This window comes from Orcinus orca, chromosome 6 (assembly GCF_937001465.1).
Source record: "Orcinus orca chromosome 6, mOrcOrc1.1, whole genome shotgun sequence".
Lineage (NCBI taxonomy): Eukaryota > Metazoa > Chordata > Mammalia > Artiodactyla > Delphinidae > Orcinus > Orcinus orca.
In genome coordinates, this window is record NC_064564.1 from 110,039,784 (window position 1) to 110,064,839 (window position 25,056).

At 59.3% G+C, this 25,056-nt stretch overlaps 1 protein-coding gene across 2 annotated transcripts; it reads right to left on the minus strand.

Annotated features, from left to right (window-relative positions):
• NR5A1 (nuclear receptor subfamily 5 group A member 1) lies at positions 1 to 25,056 on the minus strand. Of its 2 annotated transcripts, XM_004269237.2 has the most exons (7): positions 24,884 to 25,056; positions 20,781 to 20,897; positions 20,497 to 20,638; positions 17,822 to 18,447; positions 10,273 to 10,392; positions 8,227 to 8,374; positions 1 to 734 (listed from the first exon to the last, which is right to left on the minus strand). In XM_004269237.2, exons 2-7 carry the CDS (start codon positions 20,880 to 20,882, stop codon positions 487 to 489), a joined length of 1,386 nt encoding a protein of 461 aa, XP_004269285.1. In that variant the 5' UTR covers positions 20,883 to 20,897; positions 24,884 to 25,056; the 3' UTR covers positions 1 to 486. The 2 variants fall into 2 exon arrangements, with proteins under 2 accessions (XP_004269285.1, XP_012388270.1); XM_012532816.1 differs by lacking the exons at positions 10,273 to 10,392; positions 24,884 to 25,056 and having other exon boundaries at positions 487 to 734; positions 20,781 to 20,882.

Here is a 25,056-nt window from a genome sequence, read left to right on the forward strand (position 1 = left end):
GTCTCTGGGAGGGAGTCCTGGAGATCCTCTTCTCCCTGCCCCCCTCCCCCCCCCCCCCACCCGAGTTGATGTCCGCTCAACTTCTCTCTGCCTCTGTTTCCAGGAGAGGGGGAAGGGATGACCTCTGACTCAAGGGACATTGAGGCCCACCAGGGAAGCCGAACCTCCTCCCTGGGCCTGTGCACCAGACTCCAGGACAGACAGCTGGGAGCAGGGGAAGGGAGGGAGTGGTAGCAGCCACCTCCCTGGGGCACTCTGAGTGGCCGGCAAGTGCCAGTGGTTAGTGGAGACCCCCCACCTCAGCCAGGCCCTGCCCACCTTCACCCACCTTCCCAAACGCAGGGCTTCAGAGAGCTCAGGGGCAGGGGCCTACATGGTGGGGTCCTGGGTCAGCATAATCAAATAAGCCATCTGGAGACCACAGGGGTGCTGAGGCCCCTCCCCCGGCCCCGGCCCCCCTTCCCCCACCCCGTCACTGGCCCAAGCTCAGGTCTGCTTGGCCTGCAGCATCTCGATGAGCAGGTTGTTTCGGGGCATCTCGTTGCCCAGGTGCTTGTGGTACAGGTATTCCTTGGCCTGCATGCTCAGCGCCCGCACCTCCACCAGGCACAGCAGCAGCTGCTGGAACTTGTCTCCGCAGTGCGGGTAGTGGCACAGGGTGTAATCGAGCAGGGCGGCATTGGCCTTCTCCTGAGCGTCCTTCACCAGGCTGTGGTTATTCAGGAACTTCACATCTGCAAAGGGAGGAGCCGTTCACCAGCCCCATCACATCATCAACACCGTCACTGGCATCAGCAACGCCAACATCCCTATGATCACCAAAGACACGGGCACGGCCACCATCGACAGTGAACCACAATCTCCCTGTCACCACCATGAACGCTGCCACCAGCATCAGTCGCCGATACCAGCATCCCTGGTTTTCACACACATGGTCCCTGCTGCCATCAACAATCAAACCACCGTCATTCCCGTCACCACCATGATCACCATCACCATCACCACCTTGGTTGAACACCACCATCAGCGGCAGTCACTGACACTAGCAGGCCTGCAGTTATCACACACACGGCCACCATGACCACCCAGCCGCAAGCTCCTGTCACCACCACTGCTGCCATCGTCATCGACCCCACCGCCATCACCAAGCCTCACCAGGTGTATCCCTGGACACGTTATTTAACCTCTTAATTTCTTCATCTGCAAAACAGGGTGGCAGTAGTGCCTACTTCACAAGATTGTTGTGAGAATTAAGGGAGTTGAGATGTAGAGAGTGCGCAGAAGAACAGTGTCCAGCACTTCATAAGACTCAGTGTGTTAGTGTTATTATTACTCCTACTCTCACCGTGTCCAGGAACAACACCATCCCCAGCCCCATGGTCAAAACCATCCTGTTGCCATCATCCTCGGGGTAGGCGCCATCAGCATCGCCACTCCGCCACCATCATCACTATCCCCCATCAGCACCATCGCCAGAGAGGCGCACTGTGAGTGGAGGGGTCCCATCCCCCATGCTAGAGTGTGACAGGCACTCCTTTGGTCCATGCTCTGACCAATCAAGAGGCTCTGGTACCCCAAGGAAATTTTCTCACGGGGCCGTGGACGTTCACTGCAACAATATTTACGGTGATGGGGAGGTGGGCTGGATGGCCAGGTGGCGGCTGCCTCCCCGGGAGCCCAGTGCAGTAGAGACAGAAGTAACGGAGCAGACACAGTACTGAGCAAATGGACGGACTTTTAAAAGCATGGGGTTGAGTGGAAAAAAACAACAAAAAATAGGATAAAAAACAAAAAAAGGGAGATCCAGAATGAGACCTATAAGGTAAAGCCACCTACTTAAATTAAAAACACTAGCGCACAAAGCGTGCACCTTGCCTTAAGAACAGAGACAAACAAGAAGAACCGAGTTAAACGTAAAGGGGACGGTTGGTGATGGGAGGGAGAGGCAGGTGGGTGGCTCTGCGTGGACCAGTGATCATTTGTACCAGGCACAGAGGAGTGTGATGAATGCATCCCCTGTCCTGGAGGTCCAGTGAAGAAATAAAAATTAAGTGTCTTTAGCGTGAAGTGGATGGTGGTTCAAATCCCAGCCCCACCATTTAGAATCGGTGGCCTGTGCCCTGTCCTCTCCTGACCTGAAGGCCTTCCTCCTCTACGAAAGGGGCCGTGCCCACCTTGCAGCGGGGGGAGCTCGGGTGCCAGGGCACTGCACAGGTGCCTGGCCCCCAGGGGTGCCCGTGGAGGGCCAGTTTCCTGTCACGGGAGTCCTCATCGCTGCTTGCAGGCTTTTTTCAGCTCCTGGGCAGCATCTCCAGCTGGTGCCCTGCCGAGGGGCTGAAAGTCAGCAGGAATCCACAGAACCTGTCCCCATCCCCCGCTCCGAGCCCCGCCAGGCCTGGGATGCATCATCCAGCGATTCAGAAGATGGTCGTCCATCCACTTCCCCTGCGTTCCCATCACCCCCAGCCCTGCTGCTGCGGGGGAGTCCGGAGCCCAGCATGCACAGCCCTTGGCCCTTCTAATCCCTCTTAACACCCACTGCGCCAGGAGGGCTGGACGCTCCTGGCAACCCTGATCCCCAGCCGCCCCCAGCATGCCCGCCGAGGCCTGTGTTGTCCAAAGTCGGATTTAGGGAAACCCAAGCTGGATCCAGGGCGTATGGCAGGATCTGGGCCTCCCCCCATCCTCGTCCCCATCCCCCTCACCACATTCAGTAAGTGAGCCAGGGTCATATTCTTCCTGGCCTCCGCAGGATCACCATTAGCCCACAAGGCACCTTGTGCCAATTAGAAAGAAGGTCCCCCATGTCCACAGAAAGACAGCTTGGTGAGGGGCATGCAGGCTGGATTTCAGCCTCTACCTTTCCCCTGTCTAGGTGCCCTTGTTCAGTAAACAACCTGTCCAACTGTACATAGCAGCCCTGTTCCCTAGCCTGGCCCTCTCCAAATAAACTCAAAGGTCATGGGAAATCTCCCCACCTAACTAGCGTCTCCTGGGGGCAAGAGGTCCTTAACTGGCCCCATCCCTTTCCCAATCTCTTTCCAACCCAATCTACCTTCAGTCCCCACCATCCCCAGGGCAGTTCTCCTACTTGTCTTCTGACAATTTACAATAGGAGGCTGGGGGTCCAGAGAAGGGTAGGGACCAGCTCAAGGCCACACAGCAGTAAAGGGGCCCAGAAGAAACAGCTGAGGGTGCGGGGAGGACTGGATAAGATGCTGCAGTAGAGGCAGGAGTGGGAGGGGGCTGGGGAGGACCAACCAGAGCCTCGGCTTTACCAGGATTTACTGTTCCCAGCAGCAGTGTGACAGGGACAGCAGGGCGGAGTGCAGGGTGGGGAGGTACAGAACAAGGACAGCTTTCAGGGACACCCCCCTCCTAGCAGCTCTACGGGTCCTGCAGCTCTCGGGAGGCTGGAGACCCCCACTGCCCCCACAAGGTGGGCTACAGGGCTGGGGGCGGGAAGCACGGTCACTAATTGAGCCCTGGCCACTACAGTACAAGGCAGGAGAGCTGTTTCCGCCGCACCTGCTGCACCTTCCCCGCCCCCGCCCCCGCCATCACTTAATCCCCACAGACACCCAGGCAGGCAGGAAAGGGCGTCTTCCATGCACAGCGACAGTGGGGCAGGCCTGGAGCACACAGCAGATACCAGAGCCGGGATTCAAACCCAGATCTCTCTGGCTCCAAAGCACTATGGGCAAGCAGAGGCGGGGTCAGGCCTGGATGCGGGGTCAAGCCTGGACCCTGGTTCCTGGGGGATTAGATGACGTGATGACTTTATGTTCCATCCAACTCAGGAGTCCTGTCCAAGGGCCACTAAGCCTGGGGTCCTTGGTTTCCCCAGGAAGTTTACTCTGGACACCCTCTTGGAGAGGAACGTGGTCAAGTCACGCCCCTTCTCCCAGCCTGCCTCTAAAGGGACTGTCGTGAAGATTCGCTGGGATGCTGGATGTGACAGAGCCAGCATCCCTCAGGACACCACACCCTTTCTTCCTTAGACACACAAACCTGGAGACGCCCCCTTCGTGCGTCAGGGGCTCAAACCCCAGCTCCACCACCAGCTAGGTGACCCGGGGCAAGTCCCTTCCCCAGTCTGAGCCTCAGTTTCCCGTCATCTGAAAAACGGGGGTAAATTAATCTCCGCCTCTCAGGGCACCAAAGAACTGGACCTCATCTGCCCAGCTCTGGGCCTTGAGGCACCGCGGGCTGGAGCCGGGCCTGCTCAGCTCCCAGCAATCCGGGGGGTGAGAGGTAGGAGGGGGCTGGGAGATGGCAACCCCACCCCCGAGAGCAGCCCGCTAGCTCTGCGGAGCCGGGGGCCCCCAGGTTCTCAGAAAAGCCCCCTTTTCACGGTTTAATTGAATATTTGAATAATCCTTTCATTCCAGCGAGACATAAAGAATGTTGTCCCAATAGCGGTGACTCAGGCAGGCGCCCCCGCGCACAATGGCCCCTCGAGTGGGGCTGCTATTCAGGCCGCCTTTTGTTGGCACGAGCAGTGGGTAAATTGCAAACGCTTAAGGGAATGCTGCTGCCGCCGCCTCAATGCAAGTCAGAAAATCGAATGTTAGGTCAATCCATTAAGCTTCGATTAAGTCCTCTGCGGAACAATGCCAGCCGGGCCCATCTTCATAAACACCGTGATTGCCAGGAGAGAGGCACTAATTTTAATTAAACCTCCTTACCTGCCTTCGCGCCTGCCTGAGCCGGCTATTTAGACACCAAATGGCACCCTTCTGTGGAGGCAGGCAAGAAGGAGGCACTGAGCAGGCTGAAGGGCGGAGGGGTTGGGGGACAGCCATCCCGCAAGTTCAGGCTGAAGCAGCCCAGGGACGCGCTGCCCCGGGGTGATGTCCGGCATGCCAGCTAGAGGACAAGGGGCAAGTGGCCACCCCATTCTGCGCCCCAGTTCCCTTGGGGACCCAGCTCTGGTGGTCTGGGTGGGATCATGGGAGTAGCCCCCTCCCACCTTCCCGACTCTGGGCAAATATTCCCTGTCGTCTTGCCCAAATTTATCCACTTCACCCCAGCCCCACGTCTAGCCTTTGCAGGGCTCTGGGTTGCCACCTGCCATCCTTTTCCCATGCTGCAGTTGGAAGGACCTTGCCAAAATGCAAACTTGATCATGTTTCTCCCTGCTGAAAATCCTCCCCAAGGGAAGGTTCAACGTACTGGCCTGGCATTCAAGGCCTTGCACAGCTCGGCCCCTGCCCACCTCTCCAGCCTCCTCCTCACCCTCTCCCTGCCCCACAGGTACTTCCAGACTTTCAGGATCACCCATCCCTGTGCACAGGCTCTTCCTTCAGTCTGGAACGCCCTTGCTGCTGCCTGCTTTGTTTCACCCAGAACACTCCTGCTCATACTACAAGGCCCAGCTCAGAGGCCCCTCCTCCAAGCAGACTTCCCTGATATCCTAGGCATAGTTGTCTTCTCCTCTTTGGCCCAGCCCTGATCACACTGGACTGCCCAGGCTCCTCTCCACACCTGGAACCTGTCAGCCAGCGGCCCCTGTGGCTCCCCTGGGCTCCTCTCACTGCACACCTACGAGCTCGGACAGGCCTGGGTCCCGGGTCTTCTCCCCTCACAGCCCCAATACCACTAGAGTTTCTGGCCCCCACCCTGAGGGTCACTGTCCCCAAAGACAAGGCACTGTGCCAGACACACAGTGTGCAATAAAGACAGAGAGAGACTCGTTCCTTCCTTCACTTCATTCACTAACTTGTTCATTTGCTCGTGAACTTAATGATGGCTATGGTAGAAACAATACTGATGCATACTCTGAGGGGCCAGGCCATGCACTGAACATTTCGGGGAATTTTCTCATTAAATCTCATAGCAAGTTAAAGGTGATTATGATGTTCATTTTACAGATGGGGAAATAGAGGTTCAGAGAGGGGAGTGACTTGCTCAAGGGCCCACAAGCAGAGAGAGAGTCTAGATTTAGAATCCAGGTGGTCCATCGCTAGTCCCCTTTCCTAACCACTGCTCCACCCTGCCTCGCATGTGTACACACACGTGCACACTCTCACTCCTCCGTCCCACCCGCTCCAGCCTGTTCCAGCCAAGCACTGTAGACCCTCCCAGTCTCCCGGCCCCAACTGCCTCCTCTGGAAAACAGGATGAAGGTTGGCATGCAGGAGGGGCTGTGCACTCATGGTTCTGAGTACAGCCCCTTGCCTGGACCCAGAAGAGGAGGGCTGGGCTCAGCCTTGATGTCCTCCCTACACCCCATAGAAGGAGGAATCCTGGACTTATCACCTGGTGGAGGCCAAGGCTGTGCCAGGCCTGGCAGTCCCCAGCGCTGGGGCTTTTGTAGGAAGAGGGGCTGAGGGCTGCAGGCATGTGCCTCAGGCCCCAGGGGGTCTGGAGAGCCAAGACGTGGTCCCTGCTCTGCAGGGGGCACCAAGATGGAGCCTTGGCCAAGCAACCTGGTGGCTGGCATCCCCACCCTCCCCAAGACCTCCTAGTGGCCTCTTGACGAAGGTCAGGTCAAGAACTGTCACCTCACAAACCACCACAGAACCCACACTACAATACAATGTGTCCCAAGCACGCCCCTCAAATCCCTCACATCTCCACAGTCACCACTCAGCCATATACAGACTGCTCACACCACATGACACATAAAATCCCACTAGCCCATGAAAGTTCACAGTCTATACATGCGCGTAAATGAAGGCACAGGCACGCACATGACCCCTAGAGCCTGCACACCCCAAACCACACACATCCGTGGCTCTGGTGAAACTGAGGTTGGGAGGAGGGTACCACTGCAGGCAGAGGAGGAAGGGGGCTTCCCCAGCTGGAGCCGGCCTGGCTCAGGTCCCTGAGGCCCCGCCAAGGGCTTCAGGCTCCTAACCGGCTGCCCGAGATTCAGCCCTCACCCCCCAGCATGCTCGACCCCTACCAACCCCTGCAGCCTTGCCGATACGCCCTCCAGCTACCAACCTGCTGCGCCAGCAGAGTCAGGAGGCCCAGCCCAGGCACCCAGTCACACGGCCACGGCCTGAACACAGGGCTTCCCCCAGTCAGTACGTCACTAATCACCCCCTCCCAGCTTGTTTTACCCGCTGCTTCCCCAGCTGCCCCCACTCTTGAGCAGGAACACCCTTGCCAGACCATGGCTGTGATGCCATCTGCCACAAAGACAGCGTCTCGATCCTGCCCCCTCCCCAGGTGACAAGGCATTCACGCCCCTCTGTTCCAACCTTCCATCCCATCTACACCTCTGCTAAAAGATTTATCCCCTCCCAACAAACTCCTACTCATCCTCCAAGACCCTGCTCAGATGTCCTTCCAGGAAGCCTTCCGGGCAGATCCCTTCCTCCCCGTCCTGGGTTCCCCATCTCTCTGTCTCAGCCCTGATGGCACTGGCTGGAGGCCTCTCCCAGACTGGGAGCCGCCTGAGAGCAGGGAAAACCTCTGTGAACGCAGCATTGCTGGGCACAGGGAGGGCATTGGACATGCTTGCTGGGTGAAGGAGGACAAAAGGAGGCTGACCTGATGAGAGCTCAGAGGGAGGGTGGAGACCTGAGCGGCACAGGCTGGGCTGGGGTCAGGAGGGCAAAGGGAGGGAGACACCAGACACTTGGGGAGCCAGGCGAGCTGGCGGGCTAGGCTGGCCCTCTGCCCCTGCCCTGCTTTGTTTTCCTCCCTAGCACTTACCGAAATCTTCCAGGCTATACATTTTACGAATCATTTCACTAATTTATACATTTTACTAATCATATTATGCTTATTGTCTCTCTCCCCAACAGAAGGTCAGCTCCTTGAAGACAGGGATTTGGGGTCTTTTTTGAATGAGTGAATGAATGAATGAATGGACAAAGGGGTCTGGGCCCCAAAGAGCTCAGAGTCAGAATTCAGACACCCTTAGAGCGGGGAATTAGGAAACACAGGGACCTCAGGATGGGAGTCAGGGATCAGAAGCTCCTGAAATCATAAGGGCATTTTCTGGGGTGGCATCGGCATTTTTCTAGGGCTGTCAGCTGGGAATCTACCACATCCTCAGGAGGGTTCCTTGTCCCATCAAGGGCAAGTCTTAGACATTATCCTGGCCTTCTGTCCTTCCAAACAAAGAAACTCAGGCCCAGAGAGGAAGCAGGCCCTGGGCCAGGTCCCCTTTATTCACTAAGAGAGGCCCCCATCGGAGAGCCCCACCTTAGGGTCTCCTTGCCAGCCCACCCCCCTACCCTCAGGCCAGGCCTCGCTCAGCCCACTCACCGAGGCTGAAGAGGATGAGGAACTTGAGGCAGACGAACTCCTGGCGGTCCAGCTGCAGCGCGTGCAGCTGCAGCACAAGCTCCTGCGCCCGAAGCACCAGGCTGTGAAGCAGGGAGCCTGCCTGGGCGGCCACCATGGTCAGCTCCACCTGGGTGGGCAGAGGGCAGGGGTCAGGGACACGAGGGGAGGCCGTGGTCGGAAGCCGGGGGTCAGGGGTGCCCAGCCTTGGAGCTGAGCCAGGTGGGGCGGGGGAGGCGCGGCACCTCCTCAGGCCCCTGGACCCCTCCAAGGCTCCCAGCTCTGCTCCCACTGCCCTGCCCAGAGCTGAGGGCCCCCGCTCAGCAGAGCCGACACCAGGCAGGTGTGTGCAGAGGGAGAGCTGAAGGGTCCTTCATGCACAAAGAGCCGCCGCCAGGCCCAGTGGCACAAGCAGCTTTTGTGTTTTGTGTGGTGTCTGCAGTGAGCACCACGTCGCACTGGGTGGGGGGCGGGGCAGCTGTGCCTGGATCTGCGTGGATGCGGCCACATGACCGCCCGGGGCCCACACGTGGACACCTGGACTGCAGATGTGGCCACACCTCAGCTCACGTTCACACACATGGAGGGACACACTCACAGCCTTGTCCACCTGCTTCAGGACGTGAACACACACACACACACACACACACACACAGTCTTGTAGGGTCACATCACAGGGTAACACAGACAGACACATGCCTGTGTATATGTTCCCACTGACATGGTGACCCACTTACGTGTGTGGAGATGTTTGCACAATAAAATACAGGAGCACACACACACACGCACGCACGCACGCACGCACAGGACTGTCCCATAGCCTCAGAGACTTCCACCCACGTGTTGACAGGAGCTGACACTCACACCTCAGACTCTTTCACGTGCTCGCCCAGGTGGCCTCAAAGTTATACCCTTGCAACCAGCATTCTGCTGGCCCTGGATGGCCTGAGACACCCAGGTGAGAACAGAGGATGAAGACAAAGGGTGGAGGTAGGGGGTGGGAGCAGGGCCTCAGTCTCCAATCTCTCTCCCCAAGCACCTATGAAAGCCACTCCCCCTGTATCGCCCCCCAGGCGTGATGCTCCCTCCACCAGGCTAGACCCTGGGCATCAACCTCCCTTCCCTTCTCCCTACTTCCCTCCGTTTCCCCTACACCTCCTCTCCCCTCCTCCTTGAATTGTGCCCTCCCAGGTCCCCAGTGTTCTGAGCGGGCGGGTGGCTGCCTTCATTTCCTCCTCACCCCCCATCTTGCCCCCTCCATGCGCTTCCTCATATACAACCTGGTTGTGTCCTTCCCCACTTAAAACTCTTCTGATGCTCCCTGCTTGATTCCAGGAGCCACCCCACCTGCTTCCCATCCTAGTGCCCCTAATTCCCTGCTCTAAGAGTGCCCAAATTCTGACTCTGAGCTCTTTGGGGCCCAGACCCCTTTGCCCACCCATTCAGCCAGCCAGCCAGCCAGCCAGCCATCCTTCCATCTATCATTCAGGATTTAGAACCTGCAAGGTCTTGCCCATCCCAGCCCCCAGCCACACCTCCAACCTTATCTCTCACCTCATCCCAGCCCCCACAGGGCACCTGCCCCCCCAAACCCATGTCCCGGCACACTGGCAGCCCCCGGCAGCTCAGCAGTTCTAACCTGCCTCTCTAAGCCTGGCCCGTGCTACCTCCTCTGCGTGTGTGGAGGCGGGGATTGCCCCTCCACCCCGTCACTACCCGACCAGCCCTTATTTATTCTTTCACTACCCAGAGCCACCATCACGTCCTCCAAGAGCCTCCCTGACCCTCCCCACATCCCTGAGCTGCTTCCCCCAGAGCAGGGCTCCCAGGGCCTGGTTCCTCTCAAGGTCAAAGCTAGGGCTGATCAGAGGGAGGTCGGGCTGGTGGGTATCCCATGAACCTGGGGAAAGGGCTGATATTCAGTGGTACCCAGGGCCAGCCCTGGAGAGGCCTAGGACCTCTTCTGGGCCCAGAATTCTGGAAGTGCATGGTGGGGGGTCAGGACAGAGCGCAGTAGGGTCTGGTCACCTCCTGCCCAGTGACCAGCAGGATGCTGCCCTCCTTGCCATGTTGGATCTGACGGTAGATGTGGTCGAACACCAGCAGCTCACTCCAGCAGTTCTGCAGTAGTGTCATCTGGTCGGCCACCTGCAAGGAAGAGGCACACAGGAGTCCAGGGTCCAGCCACGGTCCAGCTGGGGACCGTCCCCTCGCCCCTCCTCCTCCCAGCTCTGAGTTCAGCAGCTCAACTGGGTATGTGACCTGGGCAAGCTGCCCAACCTCTGTGTCCAGTTTACCCATGTGTCTTCTTCATCAAAGTGTGGCAGGGGTCTAGCGAAATAATAAGAGGGTCCAACGGAGGTGCTCAGGCCCCGGCTCTGCCTCTCACAAGTTGTATGACCTTAAGCAAGTTCTGTAACCTTTCTGGGCCTCAGTTTTCTCATCTGGAGAGTGGGCAAAGTATTAGAAGGTGGTCTGGCACATATTAAGCCCTCAATAAATGTTACAGAATAATGTCCACAGAAGTGCTTTGTGAAGGATTCCTTTAAATGCAAGGGAAGATTAGTATTAATTTTTCCTTGTGCCCATGTGTCCTGTGGTCACACCTCTAGCAGCCTGAATCGCTCAAGAAGGAGCCAGGTAGAGAAAACAGAGGGCTTCCTCGCAGTCTTGTGCAGAGCTCTGAAGTTCATGGGAAGAGAGGAGGTCCGGCCCAGGGAATGAGCAGGTGGCTGGCAACGGTCTACATCAGAAGCAGGAATAGAAGGGCACACGGGGCCGATTCTGAATCCCCAGGCTGCACTGAGGGGCGCTCAGTGTGAGGGCAGGGCCTATCCTCCAGTCTGGGGGATCGCCACATTCTAGCATGGCAAGAGTAGACCCTCATGACAATGACGAGTGGGACTCAGGACCATGGGATGCCCGAGCCAGAAGGGCCCTTAGGGATCTCCTGGCCTAAACTCCTATTTGCAGATGAATAATCTGCCACCCAGTGAGGGTAAGGGACTCTCCTGGGGTCCCAGAGAGGCAGAGCCAGGCCAGGGTCATGGCTGGCATTCTCGGTCCACAACTGTCCATAGTGACAAATACTGAACACTTCTGGGTGTTCAGAACTGTGCTGGGTGCAGCGTGTCATCCTAGGAGGATACAGTGCAGACTCCAGTCCCTGTCAGCATCCGTGGCTCATCAGCCAGCCGCCATCGACCCAACGGGCACCCCCCAGGCACCTTCCTGGGCCATGCCCTACAGTGAATGCAAATCACGATAGCTAACAGTCACTGTGCTGCAGCTCCACAAGCCTTCGTAGTTGGTACTAATGTTATCCCCAATCCATGGAGAGAGGACACTGAGCTCAGAGAGGTCAAGTAACTTACCCAAGGTCACACAGCTCTGTCTAGTTCATCTCTGCTCTTGGCACTAGGTGTGCAGGAAGATCCACCCTTGCCACCCTAGAGTTCACGGCAGGCTCACTGCCTCACCCATGAAGCTCTCCCCATCCTCTGGACATGGCACCTGCAACATCTGATGACGCCATTCATGCCTCTGTCTTCCCTGACACCTGTGGGCTCTGGGAGGAACAACCCCCAACCTGGAGACCAGAGTAGCCCAGGCAGCCCCTGGCCTGAAAAGGAAGTGGCCCAGGCCTAACCAACAGCTCTCTCTTCTCGGGGGCCAGAAGCCCCCCCGCTCCCCTCTGCTCTGCTCCTCTCCTGGGAGTGGCCCTGGGGCCTGTTCTCAGACAGACAAAGGGAGAGAAAAGTGGATAAAGAGCAAAGTGAGCCGCTGGACACACAGTCAGGCTTCCTCCAGGCCTCGCCTGCTCAGCCCTTCCCCAGCCTGTGTGGCTGAGAACAAGAGGAAGGGTCTGTCTCTATCCTGCTCTGAGTCCCCAGCCTCCCACCGTCCCCTCCTCCCCTCCCCTCCGTGTCAAGAACCCATACCTCCCCCTCCATCTCCCAGCAGAAGGTCCATCCTAGAGCCCCATTACTGTCAGAACAGGAAGCCCAGCCAGGGGGACCCGAGGCTCAGCCACAGGTAGCCCTGGATGGGAGGGGCCGGGAGAGACTGAGAACCAGGACGTACCGCAAAGACACCTCGCCTTATCGCCTTATCATGCCTCAGGAAGTGGCTGGTCCCCAGAGAGCCTCCCCATTACAGCTTCCAAGGAGGGAGGCAAGGCTCAGTGAGCGCCTAGACCAGGCCCTGTTCCCAGCACGCCCGGGACTCCTCACCCCTGCCCACTATGGATAAGGAAGCAGAGGCTCCCCTCAGGTAACCGCAGGGAGCTGGGCTCTGCACAGACCACCCGCCTGGGCTGCTCTTCTTGGGGGGCGGGGGGGCTGGCACTCCTGGAGCCCCAGCAGGAGGTGCCTGGTCCAGGAGTCGCACTGGCCCACTGGGAGGGGGTCTTGGGCAGGGTGGGGCTGCCAGTCGCACTGGGAGAGGGAGGACGTGCAGGGTTGGGTTCTGCTCCCCACCTATTGGGGCCCTAGGGAGCAGACACCCTTGTGCCTGAATTAAAGGAACAGGGGGTGGGGAGGTGGAAGCGCAAGAGATAAGGGGGAGAATTAGGAGATAAGCTGACTGAGCTTTGGGCAGAAAGCAGAAGGGGTCACAGTGACCCGGCTGGCCAAGCCCTGGGAGCAGACTCTGTACCCAGACCTCAGACCCCGGGAGTGGGGGCAGCCCTGCCCACGGGGCTGATAGGGGTGCAGGGCAGAGAGGTGCACTACGGTGGCTGGGCTTTGGTGCCCTGTGCCCTCTGATTCCCGCTGAGCCACACACCCTCTCCGGCCCTGATCTCCTATTCTGAGAAATGGAAAAAAATAAATCCTCCCTCTTTTGGTTAGAGAAAATATATGAGCACAGCGGTGTCAGTCGTGAAGGGTTCTGGGAACCCATGGTCAGCTATTCTGGGGATTCTGTCCTGGCCCGGGTTTCCCTCCCCACCAGCCAAGCAATCGTGCTTCCAGACTCTTTACTAGTTCTTCCCCTAGATGGACACATAAAGACACCAAACTGCAAACACTCCCCACACAGATGAACAAACACACACACACACACACACACACACACACTCCCCTTTTTATTTAAAAGAAAACCAGAGGGCCCTAGCTGCCAGCCCCTCTCCATGGGAAAGCAGGTGGCTAAGAGGCTCACTTAACCAAAGAGGGTTGGTTTTCACCTTCCGTGGTCTTTTCCCTAAGCAAAAGGTTCTTCCTCTACCCTCAGTCCACTCTGCCACCCCGGGAACAAGGACATGTGCAGTCCCAGCCCTGGGGTCCCTCATCAGCCTGGCCTGTCTGCTGGGCCCACCAGCCACCCACCCCTCCTGCCGGTCTGCCACAAATCTTCCTGGAGCCTTGACACTTTGCAGCCTGCCTCAGAGATGGGGTATTTATGCGTGCCGAGATGACCTCCTTCCCAGCAGGCCCCCCTCCGGAGCCCCCTGGGGTCTGATCAGTCTGGCGGTCGAAGGCCAGTGGGCTCTGTAATTCTCCAGTGGCTGACAAGCCGCGGGCTGGCCACGGCGCTCTCCCGGCTGAGAGGTTGGCGGGCTGTCATTTGTCAGTCCGGGACTGACAGAGTTACTGCCACTTAAATGAAACCGTATATCTAAGCAGTTAAATCTGTTGCCAATCGGGGGCCTCGGAGCTGGATGTCAAGGGTGAACTGATGTCAAGATGGGTCATTAGGCACTCTTGGCCCTCGCCTCCACCTCCCTGATTCCTATCCTGCATCCTCCCAGCTGTCCTTCCCGGGGACTGTCCAGAGAGGCTGCCTGCCTGGGCCTACACCCTGCCCCCACGGAGCAGTATGTACAGGTGAGTATCTGCTACCTTGCAGGTATGAAGCTGCTTTGGAAGCCCAGGGCAAGGTGGGCCCCCGTCTTCTCCCAGAGCTCTAGTGCTCAGAAGAGTGTGGACACGATGTATCTTTTCTCCTTCTTCCTGGCCAGGCCTGTCTACCACCTGCAAGGTTAGATTCAATGGTACCCCAGCAGAGGGGCCCAGCGAGGGAGGGAGCCACTGCCCCCACTCACTGAACACTTTCTGGGTGCTGCACCCTGTGCTAAATTCTTTACCTGCCCTAGCTCACTAAGCCCTTCCAACAACCCTATGAGGTGGCTACTATTTCAACTCCCCCTTTTTTACAGATAGGGACAACTGAGGCCCAGAGGAGTAAAGTCACTTGCCCAAAGTCACGCACCAGATGAGTGGCAGATATGGAACTTGAACGTGGGCCTCTCTGATTCTGGTATATGTTACTAACCTCTGTACCAGGTCAGATCTAACACACCGTGATTGCATGAGGTGGAAAAATGGAGACAGAGGGACTTCCCTGGCGGTCCAGTGGTTAAGGCTCTGCACTTCCACTGCAGGGGGCACAGGTGTGATCCCTGGTCAGGGCACTAGGATCCCACATGCCACACGGCCTGCCCCACCTCCCCCAAAAAATTGGAGGCAGAGGGACATCCAAGCTGGGAAAGAGGCTGGAGGAGGACAACCCCAAAAGGGCATCTGGAACCCCAATATCAGCTCAGCAAAGACCCCAGTCTTTCCCCTGGACAGCAAGACATCATCAGCATCACAGAGGGCTGAGCAAGCCTCTGGGGAGAGCTCAGGCTCTGTGGTGGGAGTCTGCCCTTCCCAGGCAGGCTGTCCATCACCCACTGCCAAAGGACCTACTCCTGGTCCAAGCTCTGCTTCTGACCCTGCCTACCTCTCCAGCCCTGCCTCATAGGACCACCTGGGAGTCCCTGACACATGGTACCTTTTCACACTTCTGTGTCTTCTGCTGTCCCCTTTCCCGGAATGCCCTTAACCTTCTCAGACTGCTTTCTGGAGAGGTGCAGATCAAAGAAACCTTCCCCGACTTTCTAACACAGAGCCATTTACTCTCCTGCTGGCGTCCCTTGGCCCCTTTCTACTGCTGTCAGAGCCCCAGGCATCCTGTGTTGGCATTACCTATGTGCATGTCTGTCTCTTCCTCTAGCCTGGCAACCTCCTGGGTCCAATTCATTTCGGTGTCCCTATGCACAGGCCAAGGGCTGCCCCACTCTCAGAGCTAGGGACCCCCCTCTGCTGTCTGCTGTGTCCTGCCCGGAGGTGAGGAATGAATGGTCAGTCAAAAGAGAGAACAGGGGGCTTCCCTGGTGGCGCAGTGGTTGAGAGTCCGCCTGCCGATGCAGGGGACGCAGGTTCGTGCCCCGGTCTGGGAGGATCCCACATGCCGTGAAGCGGCTGGGCCCGTGAGCCATGGCTGCTGAGCCTGCGCGTCCGGAGCCTGTGCTCCGTGGCGGGAGAGGCCATGGCAGTGAGAGGCCCGTGTACCGCAAAAAAAAAAAAAAAAAAAAAAAGAGAGAGAACAGGGACTTCCCTGGTGGCACAGTGAATAGGACTCCACGCTCCCAACACAGGGGGCCCGGGTTCAATCCCTGGTCAGGGAACTAGATCCTACATGCACGCCACAACTAAGAGTTCGCATGCCACAACTAAAGAGCCCACGTGCTGCAACTAAGGAGCCCACCTGCTGCAACTACGACCTGCTGTAACCAAATAAATAAATTTTTTTTTTAAAAGAGAGAGAACAGTCACTCAGCTCCCCTCACACTTTTCTGCTTCCCTACCTCTGGCTTTGCAAATAGACATCAGCCCAGGGCTTATCGGACCAGTGGGAAAGAAGCTCCACACGGCTGATGAGAGGCCCCCTAAGGGCTGGGCTGGTACTTATCTGCAAGGCTCCTTTACAGAGGCTGGTAATGATGGTTCACATTCCTGGGCTTGATTCAGAGATTCTGGGAAGGGGAAGCAGGAAGGTTTGGACCACAGAGAAACCAGAAGCAGGAAAAAACACTCAGCTAAGCTTGGACAAAAGCCCTTCCCATCCTGCGTGAAAAACCCCGAGAGACCAGGAAGGCGGTCAGAGGAAGTGCCCTGCCCCTGGATCCAGGATTCTGGAAGGCCAAGAATGCTCTGCTCCTCTTCCCCTCTGCACCGGGGGCTCAAGGGAAGCCTGGAGGGAAAGCTGGCAACCAACCGAAGGGTCTTGGGATCCTCCTCCCCGACCAGGGCCTCCAGCCACGAGTGGAAGGCAGATGGGATTGTTTGAGGCCCTGCCTCTTGTTCTACCCATGAGGTCAGCCTAGAGAGGGGGCAGGGGTGAGAAGTCCCACCCCATGACAGACAGCCGGCACATCCCCAGACCTCAGCCACGACAGGCCCCCCACAGTAGAAGCAGAAGGCATTACAGCCAATGCTTGGTTGCTCTGGGCCGCAGAGCAACCCAGGGGCCCAGCTCCACGATACCTCGAGGGTTCACAGTGCCCAGGCTTCATATTATCCCCCCTGACCCCCATGCCCAGCCCAGCCCCTGCAGACAGTACCCCTGGCCCATCCGGCCACATGCCCCTGGAGGAATCCCAGGCCTGAGTGGCGTCAGCACTGACAATGCTGCTCAAGGCTGCAGTGGCCCCAGCAGGGAGGGCAACAGGCCCTGCTGTTTACAGCCAGTCCCAGAACAGCCAAGGGGACTGACCTGGGAAAGGCAAACATCAATAGGCCTGAACTAAAGGCCTATCATGTCTCCGTCTAGGCCAGGGAGGATGGGCTTGGCCAGGCTTGGGGGAGGGGGGCCTCTGAAGTTGGCAGAAACCCTGATCATAGGGAGCCAGGGCACTAGAGGGGCAGCTCCCAGTCTTCGGGTGCTTCAAACCACTAGGCAGGGTGATTGGGAAGTTCTTCCTTGTCTGGCCTTAGTTTCTCCTGCTGCTTTCCTGCTGACTTTAGTCGCAGGTAACTCAACCCAGGGCAATGGAAGGCCTTGCAGCCGAGGCATTTGGAAGATGAGGGGCGGGCCCTGCAATCCCCCACTTACCCTCCCACCTAGCACTCCCTGCACACACAGACACACACATTTACACGTGGGACTAACCATCGTGCATGAGAGATGCAGGGACAGTAAGATCTTTCACCTTAGCTGGGAGGGAGAAGCGTCCCAAACTCTGAGATACTAAGACCCCTTCTGTGATATCTGAGGCTAGCAGGGAGTGGTGTCCTCTCCAAATGAGAGGACAGGATGGCTTGGACCCTCTTCCTGACATTGGGCTGGGGCAACCAGAGACAGCCTCCCAAGGACTGAGCTAGTCCTTTGCGAGAGCCCAGGGTCTCAGAGAAAGAAAGATAAATGTTGACAGAGACTCAGACTGGGAGAGAAAGAGACAAAGATTGAACGGACTAGAGAGAGACAGGGAAGCAGAGAGATAGCACACCAGGGAGAGAGACAACAGAAAGAGACAGAGCAGAGGTAAAAGAACCAGAGGCCGTGAGAGATAGACACTCAGGGAACAGAGAAGTAGAAAGAGGGAGGGGTGCGTGAGGAGGTGGGACAGGGACAAGGAAGGCTGTGATGGACCAGAAACACTCCTCATGTCCCCAGGGTGGCCTCCCTGTCCCCAGATATGGCCTGAAGCCAGTGGGCAGGACAGCCCCACCCAAGGGGTGGCCAAGACTGAGACTTGGTCAGCTGAGGGGACACCCCAGAACCAGCGGCCAGCCAGGTGGGAGGAGGGACTCACCTCCAGCTCCTTGAAGACCATGCACCTGCGTGCCCAGTCCACGATGGAGATGAAGGTCTGGTCAGCCATCCTGCACAGGAGGCTGAAGGGTGCAGGCTGGTCGGGGCGCCCTTTGGCCGGTTCCTGCAGGCAGCCCACGATGCGCGCCCGTACCTGGTCCTCGTCTGGCTCCAGCTGCAGCAGCTGCAGGATGAGCTCGGGCACACCAGGCCCTCCGGAGTAGGGCTCTGGGTAGCCGTAGTGCAGCCCGGGCTGTGGGGGGCTGCCGTAGGGCTCTGGGTACTCAGACTTGATGGCGCGGCCAGGGAAGGCAGGATAGAGGTAGCCAGCCAGTGGCCCATGGGCGCTGGGCACAGCCATAGGCAGCGCTGGGGCCCCAAAGTCGCCCAGTGGCCCAGCAGGTGGACCAGAGGCCAGGCCCTTGGGCTCAGGTGCATGCAGGCCAGGGGGCAGCATGTAGTCCGGCGGGGGAGGGGGCGGCGGTGGCACCCCCATTGGGGGGCCTGTCTCCAGCTTGAAGCCATTGGCTCGAATCTGTGCCTTCTTCTGTTGCTTCAGGGCCCGGTCCCGCTTGTACATGGGCCCAAACTTGTTCCGGCCGCCCCGCATGCGGTCAGCGCGCACGGCTGTGGGCAGAGGCAGAGGGGCAGGCTCACCGCCTCCAGGCCACCCGCCATACCACCCCACTCACAGTTCTTCCCCAAACCGATCCGACTGGGTCACTCTCCAGCTCAATACCTCTCATGGCTCCTCCAGTGCCCTTAACCTGGCGTTCAGAGGAAGTCAATCTCCCTAACGCAGCGTTCAAGGCCCTGTTCACCTCTCCATCATGCCCCACCCCCCTCACGAGACCCTGTGTTCTTTCCACTCCATCTTACTATCTCTCTGCTCCTCTGCTTGGCACTTCCTCCACCCTGCCTTTGGTATTCCTTCTGCCTCAAACCCTTTCCTTCTCTCATGCCTAAAGTGTTCCTGGATTCACCCAGGCAGCAGCCACTCTTCTTGCCCCGGATGTCCTGTCTCTTGCCCACTCTCGTCCTGCTGAGTGCTATCGTACCATGGACCCAGGCTGAGAGCTTCTGGGGGTTCAGCAGTGGGTTCAGGTGCCCAGCATAGGGTCTGAGATGGTGACAGGAAGTGGGCTGTGGTCAGCCTTGTTCACAGGTGGGTCCCCAGTGTCCAGCTGCTTCTTGACTGACTGCCTGACTCTGTTGAAGCCCTGTTGCAAAACGACTCGGGTTTCTGCTGCTGCCTTCAAATCTGAAGCTGAGTTTAGGGCTGACTGGGGCTCTATGCTGGTGGGAAGGGACCTCCCTTGCTGACCAGATGTCCCTCCACCTGGCCAAGAATGTGTCACCAGCCGGACCCAACAGGTGTGTCTCTGCAGCCGAAGTGTGGCCCCAGCCCCTGCTCAGACAGGACCCCACCCTGGGCTCCAGGAGAAGGGAGAGAGGAGGAGGGAGAGGGCGGTGCTCAGCAAGGGATGTGTCTCCGGGGCCCATGCAGCCAATCTTCCTGCCATGGGGGTGGGCAGCCCTGCTCCACTCCCTCAGGCCCCGCGAGGGGTTTCTGCAGCTCACAACAACCAGTTCTTCTGAGTCCCTCAGGACCTGGTGCTGGGCACATGGGCTCTTGGGACAGGACAGGATATCCCCCTTCCATCAGGGGCCCTTCCTCTAGGTGACAGGACTTGTGGCCTGCAGCTCTCAGAGCCACCAGGGGCCTTCTACTTTGTTTAAAAACTTTAACCAACAGCTGCCTGCTCGGCACACAGCCCGGCTGGGGCCAGCGGGGTGGAAGCCTATGACTGTCCACCCTCAAAGAGTTTGAGTTTTTCCTGCTAAAACGTTTTTCCTCCCCTCCAGACAGAGAGCTTGTGGTGGGGGTGGGGAGACAAGGATGGGCCTGGGTTCTCTGGGGGCGATTGCTCTCCATTACCCAGCCCTCTAGGGCCTGGCTAAGAACCTGCTGAGTGAATAACTGAGTGAATCTTGTGGATGGATGGACAGATGAACAGATGGGTGGTCTGAGTGAGTGCAGGCTGCACAGTGATGCTGGACAGATAATAACATAAATAAGAATAACAGTAATAGCTAACCTGTTGAGCATTTTCTACGTTCCAGGCCCATGCTAGGAGCTTTTCATACAATTCTCTCACTAACTCAAGGAGGAAGGCACTACTCTTAGGTCCATCTTTCAGATGGGGAGTCTGCAGCTCAGAGAGGTTAAGGAACTTGCCCAAAGTCACCCAGCCCGTAAGTGGTGGCACTGGGACCTGAACTCCAGTAAAGGCATTGAAAACCTTGGCTCTGGCTTGTATGAGATGTCAGTGGGGGTATGACAGAACTCCTGGCAGAGGGAGGAGCTCTGTGGGGCTCTGCCCTGTGCTGCCCTGCCTGCAAGGGCTGGGGAGAGGGTCATCTCTCTGGGATTCACTTTTAGATACTTCTCAAGCCATCCCAGGCTGGTCCTGCATGCATCCCTTCACCCAGACCGACATCAGTTCTCACCCCTCCCCCATAGAGATCAGGGCCCTAATGTCACATGAGGGGCTAATCGCCTGGCCCCAGAAACTTTGAGAAGACCTATGGTACCCTCCCCTCACCCCTTCTCCCACCCCCACCCCCTGCCCCCTCGCCATCAGAGGTCAGGGGTAGGAGGCGCAGCGTGCGCACCTTCCAGGCGCATCCCCACTGTCAGGCACTTCTGGAAGCGGCAGAAGGGACAGCGCTTGCGCTGCGTCTTGTCGATCTTGCAGCTCTGGCTCTCGGTGCACGTGTAGTGCTTGTTGTTCTGCACCGTGCGCTTGAAGAAGCCCTGGGGGAGAGGGGAGTCAGCGCGGGAGGGGACAGGCCCCGTCTCCCCTTCCCTGCACTTCCCAGCAGGGCTTTCCGCCGCTTCCCGCCGGCTGCTCGCCAGCCTTCCACGCCGGTCCCTTGCCGGCCAGCTGCCCGCTCACCTTGCAACTCTCGCATGTGAGCAGCCCGTAGTGGTAGCCGGACACCTTGTCCCCACAGACGGGGCACAGCTCGTCCAGGTCCTCGTCGTATGAATAGTCCATGCCCGCGGCGTCCGCCTGTGGAGGGAGGAGAGGCTCAACGCGGGCGGGACTGCGACTGGCAGCGCCGCGGACCTGGGTCCGGCGTGTCCTGCACCACCGCGGCCGCGCGCTCCAGGGTGCCTTCCGCAGCGCCCAGTGGTCGAGGGCGCCCGTTGCAGGCCACCCATTAGAGCGCCCTGAGCAGCACGCAGCACGTGTGCCTGGAGCAGCTCCCCTGCCGGGCCCTTGCTGACCCAGTCCCCACACTTCCGCCCCGTGTGCTCCCCAACCCTCCCAGGGGCTCCTCCTGAGCGGCCCCCCGCCGCGTCCGATCTGGGACTCTCGGATTAAATGCGCTTTGATCCGGATTCGTTCGTTTGAGAACAAAACCCCGATTCTGAGAAAACGAGATTGTCTCGCCCGCCGGGGAGATGCCAACGAACCCGGTCGGAGTGGGACCCAAGCGTTCTGGGGATCGGACAGGGACGAGGGAGACAGACGCAGAGTCTGAGAGAGACCGAGAGATGGGCAGAAAAGAGAGCGAGAGACACCGACAGACGCTGCTTAACGGAGAGAGTTCCCCGGGGCGACAGAGACAACGAAAATCCGAGAGTGACAGAGAAACATTGATGCCCAGTCAGAGAAAACCTGGGGGAGATGAGAACGACGGAGAGCTAGGGAGATGGTAGAGAGTGGGGGGCGGGTGGAGAGAGAGAACGAAAGAGAGAGATAGAGAGATCAGAGACACTGTCAGAGGCCCAAAGAGAAAACCTGAGAGAGACAACCGCAAGGCCAGAGACACAGTGATAGACGAGAGACAGACCGAGACACCGGAGAGACAAGAGAAATCTGGGAGATACCCAGGCAGAGAGAGTGACAGAGACACTGAGAGAAAACCTGGAGAGACGGAGGCGGCCGGCCAGGGGGCCGGACCCGGGCCCCGAGCTCAGAGGCGCGGCCCGGCAGAGTCGGACCCGGACATGGGATCGAGCTGAGAGAGGCGGAGAACGACGGCGCCCGTGCAGAGAGCCCGAAAGCGCGGAGCCGCCGGGCCCCCAGGCCGGGAGAGACAAAGCCCGCGGGCGGCAGCCATCGAGACCGAGACCGACCGAGGCCGTGCCACCGACTCCGTGCCGCCGAGACCGAGACATCGGGCGGAGAGCCAGCGAGGAGGGCGCAGCGGGGACAGCGGGCGCACGGCGTGGAGCCGCTAGCGGGGCGCGAGGCGCTGAGACCTCGGGCGGAGACCCCGCGGGCCCCCGAGAGAGAGGCCGAGCCCGAGGCGGGGGGAGCGACCTCGGGCGGAGAGTCGAAGTCTCCAGAAGGGAAGCGCGCAGAGCCTGCGCCCGGGGCAGCGCGAAGGGGCGCGACGGCGGCCACGGCCCGCCCGGCGCCCACCTGGCGGCTCCTGGGAGCAGCAGCAGCGCCCCGCGTCCCGCCAGCGCGAGCCCCGCACCGCCTGGCCGCGTCGCCGCCGCTGCCGGCGATGAGCCGCACCCGGGCGCAGCGCCGCCCGCCCGCGATGACGGCCGCTCGGGCCGGGGGCGAGGAGGCGGGGGCTCGGGGCTGGCGGCGCGGGGCCCCGGCGCTCCCCCACCCCGCCTCCCCGCCCCCGCCGCCTCCAGGGCCGCTCTGAGGCGCACCTGGGACCCGGGCCCCTCCGCCGCCAGCGCGTGCTGCGCGAACCCACCGCGCCGGGGCCAGGGGCCGGCCCCTCCATATCAGCGCGTTCGGTATCCGGGGGCGGCGTCCGGGCCCGCGCCCTCCGCCGCCCCCTAGACGGGTTCGTGCCTTTCCCCTCACCCTCTCGCCCCACATCCTCATCCCGGCTCCCAGAGCCCGGGCAGCCCGGAATCCGAGCAGGTGCTAGGCGCCTGGGAGCCTCGGGCCACCCGCCTGCGGTGAAAGGAGGCGAGTCCCTATTTGCAAATCCAGCTTAGTCTTGGCGAGGGCCACGCTGGGGGCGCTGGCCGTTTGGCAGCGTAGAAGTAGGTAGGGCGAACGTGGGGGGCCGTGGCCAAGGTATGGGTTCAAGGGTAGAAACTGGGTTCTCCCCCGGCCCAGGCACATTTCCTCATTGGATTTTTAAGCAAATCTCCTCCCCTCTGTGGTCCTCAGTTTCCTCATCTGTAAAGTGGGAATGATGACTGGACTTCCTTAAGGGTGGTCGTGCGGATGAACCGAAGTGGTGTTGGCAAAGCACATGCCTGGCACTGCGGTATCGATGGAGAGCGTCCGGTTGGGAGACCTGGGACAAGCTCTTTCTCCTCCGTGAGCTTCAGTTTGCTTGGCTGGAAATGGGAGTCGTCCTAATCCCACCCTGCGAATTTTCCGAAGTCTGGTGAGGACCCGAAGCCAGCCACAGAAAGCACGGGAGCTGGGAGAACAGAGCCCAGGGACAGGAGAAATCCCTCTCCCCTCCCGTTCTGCGCTCTCACCTGGGCTAGGGGCAGGGCAAGAGAGAGTGCCCCGCAGCCCCGGGACAAAGGGGTCCTTGGGTCGAGCCGGGACGGGCTGAGCCATTGCTCTGGGCTGGGGGACCTCTACTCGGTCACTCTCATTTTTCAAATGAAAAAATTGAGACCCGAGAGAGGAAGGCGCCTGCTCGCATCCTGCTCCTGCCGCTGCCCCTCGGGGCGCCTAGGGTCCGAGAGAGTGTTGAGAAGAGCAAAGCCAAAAAGCCGCGATCTTCAAGCCGGGAAATACCACAATTATGCATTCGCAGCAACGCAGCGACCGAAAGGCTCAGATCTGAAGGCTGAAGCCTCGGACCCTTGGGTGCGGTCAGCTTCGTCTGGGCCTCTACCCCGAGGCCTCTGGCTTTGGTTGGAGCTGGCGCCTTGGTCCTGCGAGCCGAGGCCCTGAGACCCCGCGCAGACCACGTCCCATCTTGCTCACTCAGCAGAATGAAGGGCAGAATCTGCAGCCGACTTGCGATGCAAGCCCTGGCAGGTCACTTCGCTTCTCTGAGCCTCAGTTTCTCCGTATATAAAATGGAAGACAGCGGCCCTACAGAAGGGGTTCTGTGGTTTCCGTGAGAGTTAATGAAACAATCTCAGTGAGGAGGGAGGAAAGAGAGTTATTGCAGACCCCCCACCCCCCCACCCCAAGACCCTGAGAAACAAGAGTATCTGCAGGAGCTGGCGGGCGGGCGCTACTGCCTCTGAACCGTCAGGGAAGGGCCCTCAGAAAGTGGAAAACAGGAGCAGCACCACCTCTGCAGCGCAGTGAAGGGGACTGAGGGGGAGGGCTGGGCTGGGGAACCCCCAGTCAGCTTCTCTAGGGTGGAGCCCACGGGGGTCTCCTGGACATTGTTGAGGAAGACCCAGGCAGTGTAAGCACAAGTCTGGGCTGGGGACCCAGGTGGGGTGGCGGCTGGGCTCTGGGCCTGTTCTCCCCTGCCCCCTCCACCTGGATCCCCTCTCCCAGAGGTTCCACTATCACTGGTTGGGAGCCCTTGGGTTGACCCTTCAGGCTTCATTGCACCCACCCCTCACAACCCCAGGTTCCAGTTCAACATGTGGGGAATCACAGCCCCTCACCCGCCTACCCAGGGAAGCAAACACAGACCTGGCCCAGCCACAGAACCAGGACTGACAGATGGATACTGGAGACAGATGCATGAATCTACACAGAGACTCAGAGACAACCATGGAGACAGCACAGACTCTCAGGGAGACCCAGAGACCCGAAGACAGACCCAGGGACCACAGACATACTCACAGACTACGAGGCTTCGGCCAACACAGTCCTGTGGACACCTGGACACCCATAGACAGCAGGACACTCACAGACCCCTGTAGGGCCTGTCCCCATAGGCCTAGCTCCTCCCATCAGCCACCCAGGGGAAAAGAGGCGGAAGCATGGTGGGGGGCAGGTCTGGGGAGATCCCTGGCCCCTTCCCTGCCCAGAGTAGCGGACACCAGTCACTCAGCAGAGCAGGCAGTGGCCGGCCCAGGCCGCAGGGAGGCACTGAGGAGGGAGGCTGGCCATTAGAGGCCTGGGCCCAGGCCCTCACTTACGGAGCGGAAGGCGAGCTCTCACGCTGGATGAGGGTGGACACTGGGCACCAGGAGTCCTAGCGGAAGCTCCAGCGGCCCAGGTGGGGCAGTGGCGACCGTGGGCACACGGGAGCTCCTTCACGCCACGGCTGGCGGCGGGCGGACAGTAGGCTGGCCCTGTCCGTCCGTCCTCC

What these genes read in the sequence shown, in the direction of transcription:
- NR5A1 (XM_004269237.2), bottom strand. Translation starts at nt 20,882, where the DNA reads ATGGACTATTCATACGACGAGGACCTGGACGAGCTGTGCCCCGTCTGT. An exon ending in TCACATGCGAGAGTTGCAAG is followed by an intron (nt 20,639 to 20,780) that starts GTGAGCGGGCAG and finishes CCTCTCCCCCAG; the next exon opens with GGCTTCTTCAAGCGCACGGT. An exon ending in TGCTGGTCACTGGGCAGGAG is followed by an intron (nt 8,375 to 10,272) that starts GTGACCAGACCC and finishes CTGCCCACCCAG; the next exon opens with GTGGAGCTGACCATGGTGGC.